Source organism: Rhyacophila brunnea, unplaced genomic scaffold, assembly GCF_057557595.1.
Source record: "Rhyacophila brunnea isolate RB1 unplaced genomic scaffold, BYU_Rbru_1.0 scaffold_3, whole genome shotgun sequence".
In the NCBI taxonomy this organism is placed as follows: Eukaryota; Metazoa; Arthropoda; class Insecta; order Trichoptera; family Rhyacophilidae; genus Rhyacophila; species Rhyacophila brunnea.
In genome coordinates this window covers 5,832,317-5,852,857 of record NW_028232965.1, presented here as the reverse complement: position 1 = coordinate 5,852,857, position 20,541 = coordinate 5,832,317, and the positions used below count along the sequence as shown (strand labels likewise).

General features: G+C 30.9%; 1 protein-coding gene across 1 annotated transcript in view; it reads right to left on the bottom strand.

Moving 5' to 3' along the window:
- Window positions 1–20,541, bottom strand: part of CCAP-R (Crustacean cardioactive peptide receptor) — a 160,713-nt gene that overhangs the window by 33,854 nt on the left and 106,318 nt on the right. Inside the window, exons 3-5 of the mRNA XM_085952454.1 lie at window positions 11,545–11,648; window positions 7,683–7,776; window positions 2,909–3,004 (exon numbers count right to left, since the gene is read on the bottom strand). Of these exons, the coding sequence (XP_085808580.1) occupies window positions 2,909–3,004; window positions 7,683–7,776; window positions 11,545–11,648 (294 nt within the window). The remainder of the gene's footprint in view (window positions 1–2,908; window positions 3,005–7,682; window positions 7,777–11,544; window positions 11,649–20,541) is intronic.

Below are 20,541 nucleotides of genomic sequence, written 5' to 3'. Positions count from 1 at the left end.
GTTGTATATATAACAATAATGAATATATAAGATGTTTCAAAGCTTTGTAAACACTAAATCAGTAGTAATCCACAAATTTATTTCGAACCCCTATCAACTTAAAATTTATTCACATATCCTTCAGCTTGAATTTACATTGGGTTAGATCAAAACCCATTATCACGCAAACCGCTATTTGCACTTTCATATATTTTACGTATTGAAAATTGAAACTGAAAGTTTTGTTTGGAAAGCGGTGTGAACTTTTGTATTTTAAACAGTTACTTTATAAATTTGCTACGTAGCGAAACTTTTTGGTGACAGATCTATTATGTCTAATAATATTATTATTGTATTACTGTTGTTGCAAATGAAAGGGTTTCATACCATTTTGTATTTATTTTACGAGCTTTATCGTATTTAACGTAAGTATTGTTAAACAAATAGAAAGAAAATCAGAACTTCAGAATAAATATCACGAAAGTTTGAATAAATGTGGGATAGAGATAAGTAGACGCACCGCACCTACTTATTGAAAATGTATACCACTTAAAAATTTAAACCCATTATTCGAAACTCTCTACCATGTTGTGTAGTATAGATACTCTTTCAACAAGCCAGAACCGGCATGTAGCGGCTAAGCAAGCAAAGTTAGCTGTAACGTCTCTAATAATAATATAAAGTATTATTTTGCAAAATAATTCTTTAAAACTAGTTTATGTTTTGGTGACAATATGTTTTACGAAAAAAATATATATTTGCAGAAACGCCTTATTTATTTTGCTATGACACTGATCCATCCTATTAAGACTTTGAAAGAATGCTTTTCGGTGTTTCTGCATAAAACTGTGATGAATTAGTTATTGATTAAAAATTTGAAACGCCTTTATAAGAAAACAAGTAGATAGGTAATATTTGTTTATTTTGATTTGCTGCTCTGTAGTAAGTACCGCTTTTCTGCAGAGGCAATGTACATAAGTATTATAGACATATATTTTTTAAATTTTATTAAAATCTATTTATATTAGTTACTTATATTCATTTTCTTTGATATTTGCAGCCCCTTGAATCCTGATGTTCGGTTGATACGCATCCCCAACACCCTAGCTTGGCACATTGTTGACTATCTACCTATTTCATATTTATCAATCTCATTGTTTTGTTCTTTTCGTAGAAATTTTCACAATAATTAACAAGCGGCGTTTTACAGTGGTGTGCCGAAAAGGAATGTAAAAAAAGAGAACTATAATTTGATTTATTATGTTACTTACATCAATAATAATTTATCTTGTTTATTATACAGCACGTAGATAGGAAACTGATAAAATAATTATTATGCATAAAGAAAATAAACCAAATATATAAATCATACGGTTATGATTAGTTTGTTGTACAACACTCACGCGTTATAGGTAAATTTATGTTAACTGTCTGAAAAAAGAGAACACGGCTATTTTTCAACAAAAAATGAACATTTTTATTATCTTGTCGACATACTCGTAATATAAAGCATACATTGCTTAAAAAATAATAAAGTTATATTAATAGCTTAATTATGCATGAGATACGAGCGCAATTTTTCACCTGTTGAAAAAAAAACAACTCGGACATTTCCGATAACACAATTCACATTTGCCTGGAACTCGTCAGTAAATTATTAGAAAACGATTTCTAGTCCATGTGTAAGCGGTCGGTTCGTGGGCAGCTTATTGATATCATTTTAAATAAAGACATTTATATGCGGTCTCAGTCAATATTTTCAACAAGACAGGAAACACGCCACCGAGCTTTTGGTTGGTGCGCGCATAAAAAGTGATATATTATCAAGTTTTGTAACTACAGAATAATTTATATTAGTGGCGTAGACTGCATGCTCGATGGACGTATCGAATTATAACAAACTAAAGGAACAATATATACGTAACCATATTATTATCATGGAACCTGAGGGTAAGGAAGTGGAAGACAATTGATGCCTTCGAAATGTGATGCCGGCATCGAATGTTTTGTATTAATTATTGGACGGAGCAAAAAACAAATCTTCAGAGTCAATCAGCCAATCAAACAGCTATCGACAATAATTATTAGTCTGACATGTATTCTGTTTCATCGATGGCCTTTTCCTTTACCTGAAGCCGTTAAGGTGTAATTTTCCTTTTTGGAAACAGCTCACTATAGCTAAACAACTTAAGCACGGACCTGCGCAGAAGCACACTTACTTTAGTGCGCATATACCTAGTAGGTGTGTAAACGCTGCGTCTCTGAGTGAAAAGTCTGTTTTACACGACATAATAGTATATTTACAGTTTGATGATGAAAATGACAATACAGAAATTTTCTACACACGACTACAGTGACTTTCTTTTATCGCCGAGATCTTGTTGTGGACAGTAGTTTAATAATTATTCATATTTAAGTAACTTTGACGATTTTCTACGTGTAATACGGGCTGTTCCCTTCTGAGTCGCTGCCGTACTGGCCGAAAATAGCCGAATCCAACCAAACATCAAAAAGTTAACGTTTACGTTGTCGGACTATAGCAAAATATTCTGTCTCAACGGGTAGTCTGTTATATTTTACAATTCTTAAAGTGAATAAAATTTGTACAGAAACATAACATAAAACAATATTATTATTAGCTAAATTGCGACCAACTCTTAGTTTTATGACCATCAGAAGTCAGTTCCGACCTAATACCCAAAGGGGGTTCAATTTTGTGGATATTAAAAGGTAAGGCAAACGACAAAAATCACGAATGGAAATATAATGTATAGAACTATTAATTTCACTTGAATTACCCATATAGATATCTAGAAATTTCATAAATATAAGTGTATTTTTCATGAGCCGCCATTGTGATGTAAAATGAATAATTATTGTTAAAACAGCCAGGTATGAAATAAATCTTCATAAAATATTATTTACTTACCCTGAATAGTCCTTTCTTCGTAAAGTATAAACATTGGCACAGAAAAGAGCATGCTGAGTAACCACGCGGAAGCAATCAACCCTTTGGCGCGTTTCCCTGGAAAAAATAGAAAATTGTAACAAATGAATTCAAAATAAAATTGAGTAGGTTGAATTATTAATAATTATGGATCATCGTGATCAGGTATCTGTTTGTTATGAGTCATGTACATAGTGGTTGTTTAAGGTTGAATTCCATGGGCGGCTAAGCTCACAGACGCATATATCCTGAAAGAGCTGCTATTCTAGAATAGGCCTTCGGTGTTATATGCACAATACACATGCTTTGTTTTTTTGCCATTTTGCTTATAAATGCGTCCACAATCTGACTGTAGAGACCAGTAGTCACCGAAAACGTTGAACGTGGAAGAAGACACAGACGAATCCAGACTCGCTAGAATAGAGCCATTGAATTATTTTTACCAATTAGAGTTGTGAAGTGCAGGAAGTAATAAGAAAAAGCTGTTGATCATCTACATTAAAGATTACAACGAAGCATTAGAAGGTATATGAGTAGCCTAGCTAGAGTCATAACTCACTATTCTAAAAATCAAGTTTTGAGATAATCGAAAAAAACTACCAGAGCACTGTTTTTTGTAATTAGAAGAAAAGTATTGAACTCCCTTGAATGTTTAATGAATGAGTGAGTCGATTTACATTACCATTTAAAAATAAATATATAATACTCTTAACGTTTCAGACACATAGCACACTCCCCAGATCCCTGATTGTTTAGAAAAGCCCTGATGAAGGAACTCACATTATTCATTGAAAAGTGGGAGCTATGACGCCAACAGTCAACCTTGTCAACGATTTTCAAATGGTTTAAAATGACTTTTGATAGCCAACTATTTTTATTTATATAGATTAATGCCTTTACAGTCACTTGGTATATTTAACTTAAAAATTATAACATTGCAAAATGTGAGTGTTATAACTCCAGGCGACTCATATTTATACGTTGAAAAACATACATTCATACTTTAATTTCGCCATATTAAATAATATGAATGATATTGATCGATATCACCCCCATAATAACCCTACTATTTGAAACTGATATTTTTCAATAACTTTAAAAAATCAAACGTCAAACTTTATTGGAAAAAGGCAATATTATTAAATTTGTTTTTACTTCAGTATAATTTATAACGTAAAAGTTAAACTTTATATATGAAAAGAAACTAAGAGCGTAGAAAATAATCTACGGGAATAAAGATAAAAAGTTTTTAATATAAAAACAAAATGCTGGCATGTTATAATAAATATAGTCTACGCCTACCTAATAATATATACTTCACCATGTTCGATCCTGAGAGGATCATATGGAGGTATCCACAGGATGGAGGTTATATTAACAGATTTTTTTTTACGAGAAATGGGTGTTAGCCACTTGCTTAACTTATTAGGTCCACACTCTGACTCAAACACAAATTGAAAAACATTATGTGTATTCGCCAGACCCAGGATTCGAACCTGGGGTCCACGAAGTTATATGCCGACGCTTAAGAATATCGGCCATCGTGGGCATCTAATATATACCTAAGGATAACAATATATGGGAGTATTTTTTGTATTATAATTATGTAGATCTTATTCAGATGCAGATTGGGCAATAATAATATTTATAGGTTATGTCATATTATAAGGCTCATAAGCCAATGTGAGACTGCGTAAATGTACTATGTGACTACAGAATAATATCATTATTATCATTGGCTACACAATCCGATGTGGATTTTAGACGTCTCAAGTCAAGTCTAGACAAAGATACATTTGTCCGTAAATAAATGAACATTGCAAAAAAGGTATTGTATATAAAAGGTTTACAAACATTTAACATTTGATTCCGCCACGAATGGAAAACATGTGAAAAATACTGACTTCTTAAGTCTTTCATTGGAAGTTTCATAGCGTGGTCTCGAGGAATGTTATTTGATTACAGTCTACAAATTTGTACGACGTGGATTATCCAAACTACCTACACTAAATTTGATCGCAATGTTAGCAGAGATGTTTGTGTTGGAACAGATGTTTACAGACATTTGTTATTTTTCTTCACAAGAAGATGTCTCTACGTCTCAACTAGGCATTCCACGGCGTAACTGAAATCTGATGGAATTGGTTGGTGATGGAACTCATAAACTGACCAATGTAATGCTTCACACACGGCGCTACTGAAACCCAGTTGAAATAATAATCACATAACCTCAAACTGTCAAACTGGACTATCAGCTGTTTTGTACAAAAACTGACAACACGCACACTGCTGAGTTTACTCGAATACAATAAAATTAGGTTATTTCAATTTTGCTTATCTTGTACCTTTGACGTCTTGGGTTGTTATGGTTTTTATAGCATGTCGCTTGTTATGCAGTGCTACCAATTTTGGTAAGAAAATATGATTTCTCACCGAATCTACTGACATTGGTACCACTGTTTTACGGTGAATGGAAAATTGAGAGACCGCGCGACTAGCATGTCGCGTCTCTTCGCAACCGTTTTGAAACTGAAAGATTCCAGTCTCGCCGTCAGCGAGCTGCCATTGAAATACATTAGCTAGATACTGGTTGGAATTTTAGTTTCAGTTCCATCAGATTTTAGTTGCTCCGTGGGAGGAGGGCCTAAGAGTTTTCTTTAGTTTAGTTTACCAGAAATGGATATTAGTCACATGAACAGCATATTTAGTACATACTATGGATTTAAATAAGTACGCAAAAGGATCCAAGGCCCATGACTATATAAGCAGATACTTAACCACTCGTTCATCTCGGACGTTGCTATAATACTCGTACTACACTAATATTATATAATTTCCCTAGTTTGAAGATGATACAATAGGTATGCTATATAATACTGAATTTATATTTTTATGCTGAGACAGTAAGTGACATCGCGATAGTGTATAATGTATTGGAAAATAACGCAAACCAAAATGTACACAATATAGAAGACGAGTTCTTAACCCGTCAAAAGTCGCGAGGTGATTTCCAGAAGGTTGGCAACTGCTTTTAGATTCTAATTAAATGTAACATTTTCATTGCAAATTTATTCCATGAATAGTAAAAAAGTGTACTTAATTTTTAGTAATTATGAGTCTAAGTGAGAAATTGTAGGTCTCCGCGTCGAAAATGGCAAAAAAACGAAGTAACTAAACATTAAGGCTTGAGAGAGATAAAAAGAACTGTTTCATCAAACTTCAACAGACAGAAGACATGAATATGTAGTAATATTTTACCATTCACCAAACATTTTATTGTATCTTACCATTGATATATAATTTATAATAGGAGTAGGTTTTCATTTTTATCCTCTTCGTTTTATTTTCTCGGATTCTGAAAATGGGTTCATAATAGAGCAGTTGTCAATATAATTGCTTCAATATTGCTGAGTTAATAAAAACTCCTTTGTTAATTCACACGAAAAAATTGTAGCACGAAATAAATTGTGATGATTCACATGCTAACATAATCAAATTGAGACAAGATTTATGATGATTCATAATAAGTTTATGATTATTTTTATTGTATTATATTTTATCACTCTATTAAAAATGGCTTTTTATACAAATTTGGATGGAGTCGTGGCTACTGCAAAAGAGGGCCGTGACACAAAAAAGTTTAGTAACCAGCAAGAGCATAGAAAAATGAGGTAGATTTAGTATTTTCCCCCGCAGAATATGATGTATTTCCGATTTTGTGTTTGATACGCGTTTTGACAGGTGTCTAACCTAAAGTGAACTTATATTATGATATTGAAAATACACTCTTTTAAATAATAAATTTGATAGTGAATTCCGCTGATATGTGACGAAAAACTGTCACACAGTCACACACTAGACAAACAAAATAAAAAAAATTAAGGCAGCAGGCGGGATCAATCTGTAGACCTATCGATTAGCATGCGCACACGCTGCCGATTACGCTATTCTGGCCATCGATTAACTACAAAATATTATTTATAAGTCTTTCATTCAAATTTAATTAATGTGTGTTTAATATTTTTTTAGCGCAGTAGTAATAATTTTTCACAAAAATTATCCCTTCTCTACCTGACTCTACCGTCATGAAAAGATAACAATATATTGTGATATTTTGGCTAATGCGGAAAAAAACACCATACCACAACTAGATACTGAGGTATCTAAAGCTTATAACGTGGTACGACATGTTTTATTCCTTACATATTACAATAATTGAAGCCTCCCCCTTAATAATGATCTATGTTACATTTGGACATTTTGAGATAATCAAATAAAACTATTTTATTGAGAAGAAGTTATTTATAATTATAAGTAATGTAGAAATTATTTATAAAGGCCTCTCCTGAATTCCTTAATATCTTATTATTAATCCTCTTTCAATTTATTTTCCATGAGAATTTTTCTCTGTCAAGTTTTTTTGCATCCGTAGGGTTAACAAAACACTCGTACATCCTCCATCTTGACATATGCCAAGATCATTATAGTAAGGAGGCCGACATAACGGATTAAAAACAAGTGATTTAATGTTGCTAGATGAAAAAAATAAATATGCCAAAATAGAGGTAATTTGCATTGAATATTAATTGAATATTATTGCATATTAGGTTCAAAACTACCAAAATGTAACATATATTATTATTGAGGGGGAGGCTTCAATAATTATAAGCACCAACTTAGTATTAAAACATATATGACAGTAATGTTAAAAATATTGTTTTTTATGAATATTCCATGTATAGTTATTTATACTCACAGCTTCCTGAAAAATTCATTGGATGGGTTATGGCATCACACCGGTCTATACTGAGGGCCACCAGGACATACGTTGATGAATAAGTTACCACCGCCTGGAAAAATAGGAAAACATTATACAAAAGACTTTTTGATTAAATTCACAACATAAACACACCCCATGGAAACATTAAATGAAAGAATTATGTTTAATACCTTTTTGTACGAATTATTTTTTTGTTCATTTGGAAGCTAGTATTAAAATGCAAATCTCCGAAACAGATTGGCGAAATAATGTTACCCAAATAAATAAATTCATATATGAGTTATTTTTGTATCATTTCACATTTTTTTTAATACGGTATCTGTGGCTACGTAATGAAATATACTAAAGAGTTTATCAGTGTTGAAGTTCTATTGTTAAACAAAAATAGCCTTGTGGATATCATGGCGAAAACGAGTTATGTATCATGTTAAATGCTTTAGAATGTTATCTTCACCGCGCATTAATAAGAGTTATACCTACTGTGACAAAGATACAGCTATATTTTTCTATGGTAGTTAGTAAAAAATATATGACGAAAGCATTATTTATAATATATAAGATACATTTTTGTCTAATTCACATATTTTTGATATTAAATAACCATTTTGACGATTCGCGTAAGGTAAAAGTGGAATGAGGCGGTGTGCAGTCAATGAAGTTTTATTTATATTGCTAGTAGCTAACTTCACGGTAGACAAAACTGATAGTATAGGTACTATACGAAACAAAATTTCAAATCTCTTCCATTTCCCAATAAAGTTGCAAAATTGTCATTTACGACGACTTTTTGGCTATGAAATCTCAGAATATCACAAGAGTACTAGATTTAGATATTTTATATTTTTTTATTGAAATGCAATTTTATAAGATATGAATTTATCAACTTCAAGTATAGTGCATATTATACTTTTACGATTTATTATTATTAAATGGGTAAAGGCAATTCATCTCCGGAAATTAGTACGTATACAATTATTGACCGTATGACACTTCTTCGTGAGTCGTTGTCCCTAAAGCATGTATTCGTATAGCATTTAATCAAATAATCAGTTGTTTGTTGAACATTTCACCGTAGAGTACATTGTACGTATGTTACAAAAAACGACAGTAGTTTATAAACAGTAATGTTCCAATTAGATAGCTACATGAAGTATTTAGGAGAAATGGATACAGTTAAGTATGTACCTATTGGTAAACTGTAAATAATTATTATATTGAAATAAATGTTATTATTTCGGTTAACCTATAATATTCATATGAAAATAAAACACTTAAAAATACGTAATAAAACCATCAGAAAGACAGAAGAAAATAGGTAAGTAGGTAACTAAAGTACAAGTATAATCGTATACCTAGTATAAATTTATGTATTTTAATCGTTAAATTATTTAAAACCAATAAAGACATCGCTCATAGAATTCGCATGGAATATAATTGGAAAATTACTGTATCCAAACTAGCCCCGTATTTTATAACATGCGTACAATATACTCCACGGTGAAATGGTCAACGAACATCTTGTCGTTTGATTAAATGCTGTACGAACACATGTTTTAAGGAAAATGGCTCACGAAGAAGTGTTTTAGGGCTAACTGTGTACGTATAACTTACATGATAAGTATGTAAAGATATTAATAAAATGCTTCAGGCTTAAAACGTTGATAAGATAAAGAATACGCTGTTACTTAATATCATAACCTCAGATATGACGTCATGAACAAGAAAGTTGCACTCTGTGAAAAAAAAGTTCGTTATCATTTTTAACGTTTCTATGAATTATGACAAGGGTCGCAAAATTTTGATGGTTGTTTGATAATAATTACGTTAAAAAGCAAAAAAAAAGTTTTAAAGACCATAACGAAAGTTGTCGTTCTTACAGAAATGTACCTATTATTAGCGTCGTTAAAAGTTGTATTTTTTATTCTTTTCGTTGATAAAAAATAAGCTATGTCTGACGATTAATATGTTTCAAGACACAGTAGACAAGTTTTAAAAAACGTAATAGTTTCTTTAGAAGATTAAAACAGTTTTCAATTACGGTTTAAGCAACCATTAAATTAAAACATTTAAGAAAAGAGAAAAAATGTTAGTTAGTAAACTATAATTTTTTTATGTTCTTTAAAAATATTGGAAAAGATTTGCCTTCGGTATTATTTTCTCTAGAAAGAAGCTTTATATTATCGTGAAATACATATACTTACTTACATAATACTAAATTGATTAAGTAATTTAAGTTATGGTCTCCATTATCGTAGATATCCTTTTCTTTATCTGATTGATTTTTCAATATTTTAGAAGGAAATAAAAAAAATACAGTAAGTAAATACATTACTGTATAATGGAAAAATGTAAGGAAAAGTTCAGTATACAATTTAAAATTAAAAAGTGTGATTTTTTACAGATGGGAAATTTTTTTTTTAAATGGAAACACCAGATCCACTCAAAAATGGATCAACATAAACATAACCGCTTTAGGCTTCGATAAATATGTATTGTTTGTTTTCGATCTTTAAAAAAACTTTGTAGATAAATAATTTGATTAAATAAATCAATTCATTAATATTAAAGTATGATTAAGATTTGAAGTAGTTGAAATCCTATATCAAGAAACAATAACCATTCTTGTGAGTTCGCCGTATATATTCATACATTTATTTCACGAACTATAACTAATAACTATATTATACGTGTCTCTATTTACTATAATTCACGTGAAAAAAATATCTACTTTGAGTGTATCTCAATAATCTTATCTTAACAGGATATTCATAATTTTGGTGCTGAAGACTGAATGCATATAGATGCACTGGTGATGTTAGTTAAATGGTTTTCGAAAATAGATACACATATTGTGATTATAAACTCTACACTGTTTATAATCTTCTATCGATGACACTTTTATTTTTTTAATAAATCATGGAGGAAAAGTCAGGCCAAAATATTTAAAGAATATTAATAATTAAAATAAAACACAATATTAAGAACTAATTCCACTTTTTTAATATTATTCTGGACCGGTTTTGTCCGTTTCAGATTGGCATCATCAACTAGTTGTATGTTACTTGTTATTATATTAATACAATGCATTTCTACCTCGAATTGACAGTTGATCACCATAAAAAAAAAAACAACAATAAAAACATTTTATACACCATGTCGATGGGATATAATCGAATATTAGAAATACAATGCTTGTAACTTATATATTTTCATTCAAACTAGTACTAGTTACATGATATTTGAATTCTTATTCACGAGTAAATAGGTAGGTATGTGCTGACGTGAGTAGTGATTATAAATATGTTTTTATTATAATTTATGTCTCTTGTATCACCATTTAAACTCTTCTCATTAACCAGTAGAAAGGTAATTTAGTCAAGCTTTAAGCTATCGATGTCGAAATAGTCTATACCTATATTACATATAGTACAAAATATACATAATCATTAATAAAGTGTTCAACAAATTCAACGAATAATTAAGAAGATTTAATAATGTAAAATTCTTTGTTGGAGCGCATGGACGCGAATCCTAGGAGCGCGTGTTTAACTTCCGCTGGTTGTCGTATTTTTTCCAAAAAGATATTTTATATTGGTTACATTATATTTTTCTGATGTGTTTTAAAATTATGTATGATCGTAAATGGTAAAAAGTTGGTATGATCACTTTATTATTTTAGCGGTATCCAAACAATTTATTTTCTCTGTATTATAAACCTGATATTCATTATGAAAATGTCTTTAACATACTCATTTTATATTTCTCATTTAATGATAGTTAATAACTTTGATCAAATAATAATCTATTCCATATAACTTGGAATAAGGTTTTGACATACCTGAAGAAACTTTATCATCTTGCATGCTATGTTACCAGCTTCCCAAACAATGGATGTTTTCTGAACGATGTCTGTCAGAACGCTGATCAAGCCAACACATAAATCTGTAACAAAGGAAAAATAATGTTAATATAATCAGGTGATAACTACCTTTTATTTCTATGGTATCGAATAAACTATTTCGTCATAAATATAACAGTTTCAATCGTTTCATAAAAAATATAATTCAATTAAAAAAGTATTACTATATTATATGTTTTTTTTTTTATTTTGTTAACTGTCAATTTATGGTGGAACTGCATTGTATTGTTGTTTAATTTAATGAAACGCAATTTTTTGTAGTACTTATTCCAATTTTAATAAAAGTGGAATAAGTACTTCAAAAAATGATTTTTATTAAATTAAACAACAATATTACTATATAAGTTAAATCATGTACTAAATTTATTATTTATAGTTGAAAACATCAATTCTATTGGCGTATGCCAATGAGTTTTGATTTTTTCACTACGCTCATGAGGGCATTATTACATTCGAAAATCATACATTTCCCACCTTTAATTTGGGGAAACCCGATATACAATCTTATTAGCTGAAAACCATTCCATACTAATCAGTCGATACCTCATTGGCTGCTTACCGTTTAATACCAAAATGCCAACCAACTATTAATGACTCGAAATGTTTTTATGAACTGTCAGAAAAAAATGTAGGCATAGCCCCCACATCTTGAAGCGGGTTACCAGACTAGAATATTCTGCGGGCCCCCCTACCTATCGCTAAGGTTAAATGCAGTATGACGATCTAAAGTTGAGTATTCCAAATAGTGTTTGAGGTAAAATTTATGGTATTGCATAGCGATTTTTGTATTTTTTAATATACCCACTTGAATTATGGAGTTTTTAAATATCGACAAATGATAATTCTAAATTGCATTGCACAAGCACATATTTTAAAATATTAGCATGCTTGAAGTGAAATAGCGCTGCAGGTGACATTTTTTGCTGTTGGTGGAATTTTGTGATAAGTGTTTATCTCACTTGGCTGATCGATCCACTACGCCGGGGGTCCTCCCTTAAGCCTGAACCCTCAGGCTAGAGCCTTGTCACCTCCCTTGTGGGAGCCATGTATGTAGGTATGAATCAAATCTATTCGTAGTTAGCTAAAAGACTAATGTGGTAAATCGATGTCATATTATGCATTGCTTGATTTTAGATTGCTGTTCTAATTTTGAATTTAAAAGTTAATTTATTTATTGAGTTCTAGATGGAATCCTTACATGAAACAGTTGGTATATTTTTTTATTAATATTTCACCCATATCGATGGAAAAAATGGTAAAATAAGAACTTGATAGACTTTGAAAAGTAATAATTAATTTATAAAAATATATTAGACACATTTTATATGGAATGGCTCTCACGTTATTCCACTGATAAAAAAAATCCCAAATGGGTACTACTACGGTTTACAGACATACTTCAGATCAAGTATCCTTTCAAAGAAAAGAAACATCTATACAAAACCCTCATACTGCCCATAAAGACTTATTGATTGATAACATAAACAAAGATGAAAGGAACTTGGATATATTTAAACGAAAGTTATTAAGAAAGATCTCCGAAGCCTTGTGAGAGAAAGATGGAAAGAGGCCAGAACGGTACAACCACGATTTATAATATGCATTGTAACATGATGTAACACTTCTATCGTCTCAGATGTAAATTTTGACCGACTCCATTGGGCAGATCATGGATTACATTATTCTATTACATGACAACTAATTCTATGCACAATCTTTTTCCTAAAGCTACTATCATTTTATGAAATAGCGACTGCAGTTCATACATTAACAATACCTGATCACAGCGGTTGGCAGGTCTGTGATGTTTATTTGACAGCAAAAACAAGAGATACATTATAATGAGTTGTCTCTTAACATCTAAAGTAGGTTTGTTAACATAACAAAACACACACACGCTTCGTTAAATTGAGACCTAAGAGAATTCAGTGAAACGAAACAATGTAGCTGCTTATTTAAGACCGTGTTTGTCTAACCTTTACGTAGGTTTGAAGTAGCCATGCCATGGCTATGCCGTGAAATTTTAGTTTTAAATCGAATAAAATTTCTAGTTTCACACTTATGGTAAATGTAAATGTGATAAAATCTGATACCCCGTTTACACATGGATTAACTACTGGTACGTATTATAACGGCCATAACAAAAAATGCACGTGTAAACACTTAATGTCATGCAAGTTACAAGATTGCATGCATGAATAAAAAAAGTTCGGAAGCTTCTGAATTTTCATGCGACAGTTGGATTGATGCGCCTGCGCAGTAGAACGATAGTGGCGAACCTGAAGGCGAAAAAACGAACTACATACGCAGAGACTCATTTTGAGGTTAAACGATTTTTACGACCTGTCAAATAGTACCATAAAATGACAACATTGCGTCTCGCTTGCTCTTGAAGAATGAGATTGGAGAGACAGTCAGCACTTTTATGTGTAAACAGTTAATGTCACGATAGTTTAAAATACACACTATTGCTGCCAGTAAAAACGTGTACAGGCGCTATAATAGTAAGTAACGAATTCAATGTAAATGCAGTGTATTCTGCATATTTTAAGTGGGTACTCGTAGTACAGGCTTAGCAGTAACTTAAATAATATTATAATGTTCACGATATCTCAAAAGCATTTCGTCCATGGATGTTAATTATGGAAATTAAACTATCGCGCTAATAACTGTTTTGACACACAATTTCGTATTATTGTTCTACTGCACATCCGTAGATAGCGTGTAATTTGTAACTATCGAGTAAAAATTATATGGGTGCAGTCTTGCAATCGAATTTTATTGATATACGTATTGGCAGCAGTAAAGTAAATCTATGCACGCGTAAACGGGATATAAAGCAACAGAAAATGTAAAAATATATATTTTGACATACTTATTATCACATCAGAGGTTTAAGCTCAACGGCGATTTGTAAAAACGTTTAAACTTAAGTAATATATTTACTTGTATGAATTCCCCACTGTTGGTGTTTTTTAAACTAATCACTGAAAACGAAATGGGTAATGTTGGGGGTAAAATTTATTAAATTCTTCCTGTATTAAACTGCCATTTAAAAACATGCAAATATTTTTTTATCTCCGTTGCTGAAAAATTTGCATTAGTTATGGTCCATTAAAGTGATATCATTGTTTGATAAATCAAAACAACGTTCAAATAAAAATTCCCAACACGTTTCGGCTCTGTATTTTGTAGACAAACATCGTCGCGAAACCGTTAAAGGATGTTTTTTTCTGCTGCGGATACTCTCGCCATTTTTTAAAACTTCAAAAGATATTCACGTCGTGTGCGTCCCCCCGAAAATGGCGTTTTCCGTTTGAGCGATGGCGGGTCACAGAGGAGATTTCTTTCTTTCGGGAAAGTGCATGAAAAATTCCTCACACACGATCCGAGTGGGAGCCATAACTTTCTTGTCTTTGCTCTTTTGATGGGGCTGACCGAAAGTGATTTATTGCGGGCGCATTTTTGACACGCGGGTCTCCGGATCAAAAGGGCAAACAATGTGACGAGAACTTTTAAGATGACACTGACAGAAGTGTCAATTTTCCAGAGACAATAATCTTGATATGACCACTGCGCACATAATACAAAAGTTACCTCCGCTGTAGAGCAGTCTTAAAAAAATGCTTATTGCTAATTTTATGCAGTAGGTAATTATTAATAAAATGTAATTTAACTTTTTTATCCATAATGCAGATAATAACTTCTTGTCTATGATTAAATATAAATTATAAAGAGATTTTTTAAAAAACGAAGAATGGTTTTCCATCATTCATCAGGACTTTGTTTTGGATCAAATACATTTTTATTAATTTTAAAATATGAAATTTCACCAGGTGCGGTATTCGAAACCGTTATCCATTGTTTTGGAGAAAGGGCGTTTGCAACATGAAAAAGATAAAAGAATACACAATATTACTTTTAATAAAGTTTTATACAGGTAGTTAATACATAAGCAATAAGATAATAATTCAATATACGATATACATATATTCAATATAGAAATAATTAAACTAATTTTTATTCCATGAACAGGTACCTAATACAAAAGATTTAAGAATAAGGCATTTGATATTTGTTCCAACTTATGTAAAATAAATATAATATATTATTATGTTTATTTAATACATTCACAAAATAATAAATATTTCAAGAAAAATACAACTTTTACAACCAAATCGGTTAGCATTATGAAACATCGTGTCGTTTGGTTACATGTAAATTGTACGTATTACATTTCGCCGTAGCACAGTTTATAGTGAGTTGTCTTACTGGATATAGATTCTCGTATAGCATTGAGAAAAAAATACACGTTGTTTGTGGAGCATTACACACAGTACAGATTCAATTTTATTAGATTCAATAAGAATATTAATTTGATATTTATTGGTATCACGTTATGTTTGTAATTATAATTAGATATTTGATAGGTATGTATGACGTGATATGAGAATCTACCAGAATTTTATATAAATTATAGAATATGATTGGATTTCGAATTTACTTACCTACCTATTTTCTTCTGTATTTCCCTTGTTTTCCGGTGTTTTTTATTACGTACTTTATTCGTAATTGGTTTATTTGGGCAAGAAATTGATTTCAATAATATACGATCATCTATTTTTGATACAACGTCTCACGATGAACTGTATTACGGGTAACTGCATACGTACAAATTTTCGGGCACAAGTCGTTTATCCAACGATGGTATAGCATTAAAACTATATATTTACGAATGATACTCATGACATCATGAAAACTAAATATTTTATATAAAAATACATCTCGGATTCCGTAATATTTTATACATTAAGGGTTTCGTGGTCAAAACGAATTGTTAACCAACATACTTTATATTGAACAAAAGATGCAATAATCTTAAATTACTCAAATTAGAAGCTATTATGCGCAAGCAGAAATATGATTCTTATACAACCTAATGATAATTAACAATGGACTAAAATAGGTAGAAAGGTACATTTTTCGTTTACTTCTGAAAAATATAATTATAAATAAACATCTAAACTGACTTAAAATACCTAACATATTTTAGCTATTTATTTTTATCATTTATTTATAGAGACGCAGTCAAAAAATGTTTATTTATAGAAATTTGAATGATTTTTACCTACTTGTATTTATAAAGATTGGTTTACTAATTTATTCTTCGAATTATTCTACTGTCATATTATTGTAACACAATAATATGAAAACGTTAACATTATTTTAGAATATACAATATTAGGATTTTATTATATACTATACTGTTATAATGTATTATTATAGTAGGTATGCACTATACTGACAAAGAATTATTAATAATTTTATTATAATGAATTTCCACCATAAATTATTGACAGTTAACATTATTAAAGAAATTAATGGAACTATTGTTTCACAAGTTGAACAAAATATATAGGTAGGTATATTAATATGTAGAATGAAAAAGTAACAAGTAACAATTATTTTCTCTCACAATGAAATACAGGTAAGATTTCGATCATAGATTATGGGTTCAAAGCACATTAGTTGAATAAATAAAGGCGACTAAGTATTGTTTTTAAAACAAAATATGATACGGTGAATCTACGTGAAAGCATTATATATATGTACAAGAAAAAATAATGCAGTGATCTTTATCCAGACCGACTAAATATATTATGTATTTATAAACTGGGATTAAATTTAAAAAAAATGTAATAATTAAATTGAATTCTACAAATTTGTTTTATAATTATTGTCGAAAGCTAAATATGTGCAATGGTTTTAATAATAGTTTGAAATATGCTGTTTTTATTCTTTCATTAAACAAACATGCTTTGAAAACAATTCTGAGAAATTAATATGTAACCACTAGAAAAAAAACTCTTTTTTGCTTTAGAGAGTTATAATAATTATTAATCTTATGAAGATAAGTACAAAAAACCATAATTATTATGGACTTGACTTAAGCGTAAAAGGAAATTCTATAAACATAAGTTATTGAATGACAGTTATTTCCTTCTTTATTATTTTTTAGAGCAGCAGTGTATGCAGAACGATCAAATGACCGTTTGTATTGACATTTCCCAGGAAGCCCACGAGTTTATTGTGTTTATATTTGCTATAATAACCGATAACGTACGTGTACACCGGAGTTCTGCGTATTTTCACTGGAAAGTTCCGATGATTAATACAATTGCTTGCATTCAATCGTCTGGTCATATTATGTGTATAATTTAATCAGTAAAGGAAATTAAATTTTGTATTAACAGCATTACGTAAAGGTAATAATAGTATTAAAATACCTAAAATATTGTCAGCAAGACGTGATAAGATATTCATAAATATTTTTGTAAGGCAATGAGAAAATTATTTAAGTAAGTAAATAATATTAAAAAAATACTCATCAAAATCTCCATGCATCAATCACCATTACTAACATCAATACGATTTCATTTGGACTATAAAACATTTTTTTAAATGAAAATGTACCAAAGCATGTGGGTAGATATTCACCACAGGACATCCCTAGCAGAGGGGAAATGGAGTATGTCTATTTTACCTTACCCACGCTGGGTGCCCTGGTTTGTGGAGTCTCCTTTGAAGAGAAATGAGCTTACACTGTTACTAAGAATAACAACAGGATACACAATTGGTAAAAGATTTGATTTTCTCATGGGAACAAACGATTCGCAGCTCTGCGAAGAATATGGTGTTTTAGAGGACATTGTACATAAAGCAGTACAATGTCCTAATAATGAATGACACATAGTACAGCTGCGATTTGCGGATATCTTTGAGAATGCGCTTTAATTGAAATGTGCCCTGGCGGTGGGTAGAACGGAAGAGCTTGGTAGAATTGTAAAGTTCTTTAACAGAATTAGAGGGAGGTCCTGACCGGCGGATCCTCTTCAAGATGAGACGAGGCGATATGACAGGGAGTCGCAGTCAAAGCCTCGGAAAAATCATAAAAAATGAATTATCATAACTAATAAAAGAGCCAAGGAAGCTATTATGGCGATATCATGATTATAATATTATACTACCACGGCATCGAACATGGATTTCTTTAGGTTGTTGGCACTAGCTGTCGAAGTGAGCGTCTCCCACGGTTCTAAGAAAACGTTTTTGGGTTTGAATGGTCTAAATACAATAAATTATACTTACATGTAGAGTTGGGTTACGGGAATTTCCCGAAGGGAATTCTCGAGTAAGATTTTCCTTCCCGAATCTCAAGAATTGAAATTTTTAACATTTCGGAAAATCCCAGATCTTAATTGAAAAAAAAAACGATTTTCGACATGAAAAAAGTGGACAGAAAACACAAAACGTTCAAAGACTGATGACGGGGCATTTAACACAATTAAGCCAACGTCAACTCAAAATGAGCGCAATTTTTGCAACATCAGGGAATTTTGTGTCTCAAAAGCGTACGCGATTGTCAGACGCTGCGATTGACAGTCTGTGTTTTTTGAAATTCCATTTTAATACGTAATGTTTTTAATTATTTTTGTTTTCCTACTCTTATTTTGTTTGTCTTCTTACATAAATAAAAAAAATCATATTTTTTTGGAATTTGTCTGTTTTTACACTGATTACAGTTTTTTTTAATTTCCCGATATCTCGAGAATTCCCGAGAATTCTTTTCTGGAAATCCCGAATCTAGAGATTAAGATTTTTCGGGAAATACTCAACTCTACTTACATGTGAATAATATTTTATACCGAGCTGCTGTGATCTTGCTACGTATAATATGAAATAAATCAATATTATACATAATGTATCCATCCACCTAGTTAAGTGATAATATCTCATTATCTAAGCCAGACTTGGCCCACATTTCATATTTTATAAATAGTGTTTTTTTTAAATTAATATAATAAAAATTTGGAGTGTAAGTATAGATCAAATCAAATCAAATCAAATCAAATTTATTTATTTTACATATAATGAACATAACAAATTATAAATTCAAAGCGTTCACGACATGACAAAAAATAAGTGTTTATAATTTAAAAAAAATTAAAATACTGAGAAGTATGAGTTAATAATACAATAGGTAATAAAATAAGAAATAAAATAAGAAAAGAAATAAAATAAAATAACAATGTAAAAGTAGATGGAAGCACACAGAGTGAACTTTGATAGACCCTATCTTAAAAACTTATAAAACAACGTCCACCTAAATTCACCCTCACGTAAGTGGAATATATCAATATCCGAAGCGATTTCATTAAACATGGTTATTGCCCTCCCAATTGGCGTTACTAATGGCAGGTTAGTTCTGCACCGTGGGAGAACAAACAAAGGATGCCCTCGATTCCTAAGGTAATTATCAGAGACACACAAGCTAACCCCACCAAGAATGGCAGAGTTCACATTTATGCCGCGTATAAGTATATAGATGCATCTAACCTTTTATATAATTCAACGTATTTCAGTTTATTGATTCAATTGATACGCATTTAGCTAATGTGTTGGATTATGTCTTTATTTATCACATACAATGATAATAATGCTTTCTAGATATTTATTAAAATATGACAAGAGTTGATCACCAAAAAATTACTTTATTAAAAGTTTTGTGATGAAATTGGTTTCTAGATAAATGTTTGCAAGACAAAAATCTGTCTGAAAAAGACTTTTAAAAAGCTTTTCTTCTGCCACTCTTGAAAGTTTATTAATTAGTCTGTAAATCATTCCGTATAACCACCAAAGACAAAGTTTTACTATAAAGAAATGATCCTAAAAATGTGACTCAGACAAAACATAAAACTTTGCTCCAATGTATATTGCAAGTTTGCCTGTTTCCCGCGTAGAACAATGGCTCTAAAACTGCAGGGCATAATTTACTTGTCCACTGAGATAGAGTATGAAGGTACATTATTATGAAAGATCATTTTAAAGTTTCACTTGCATATCATTATACTATAA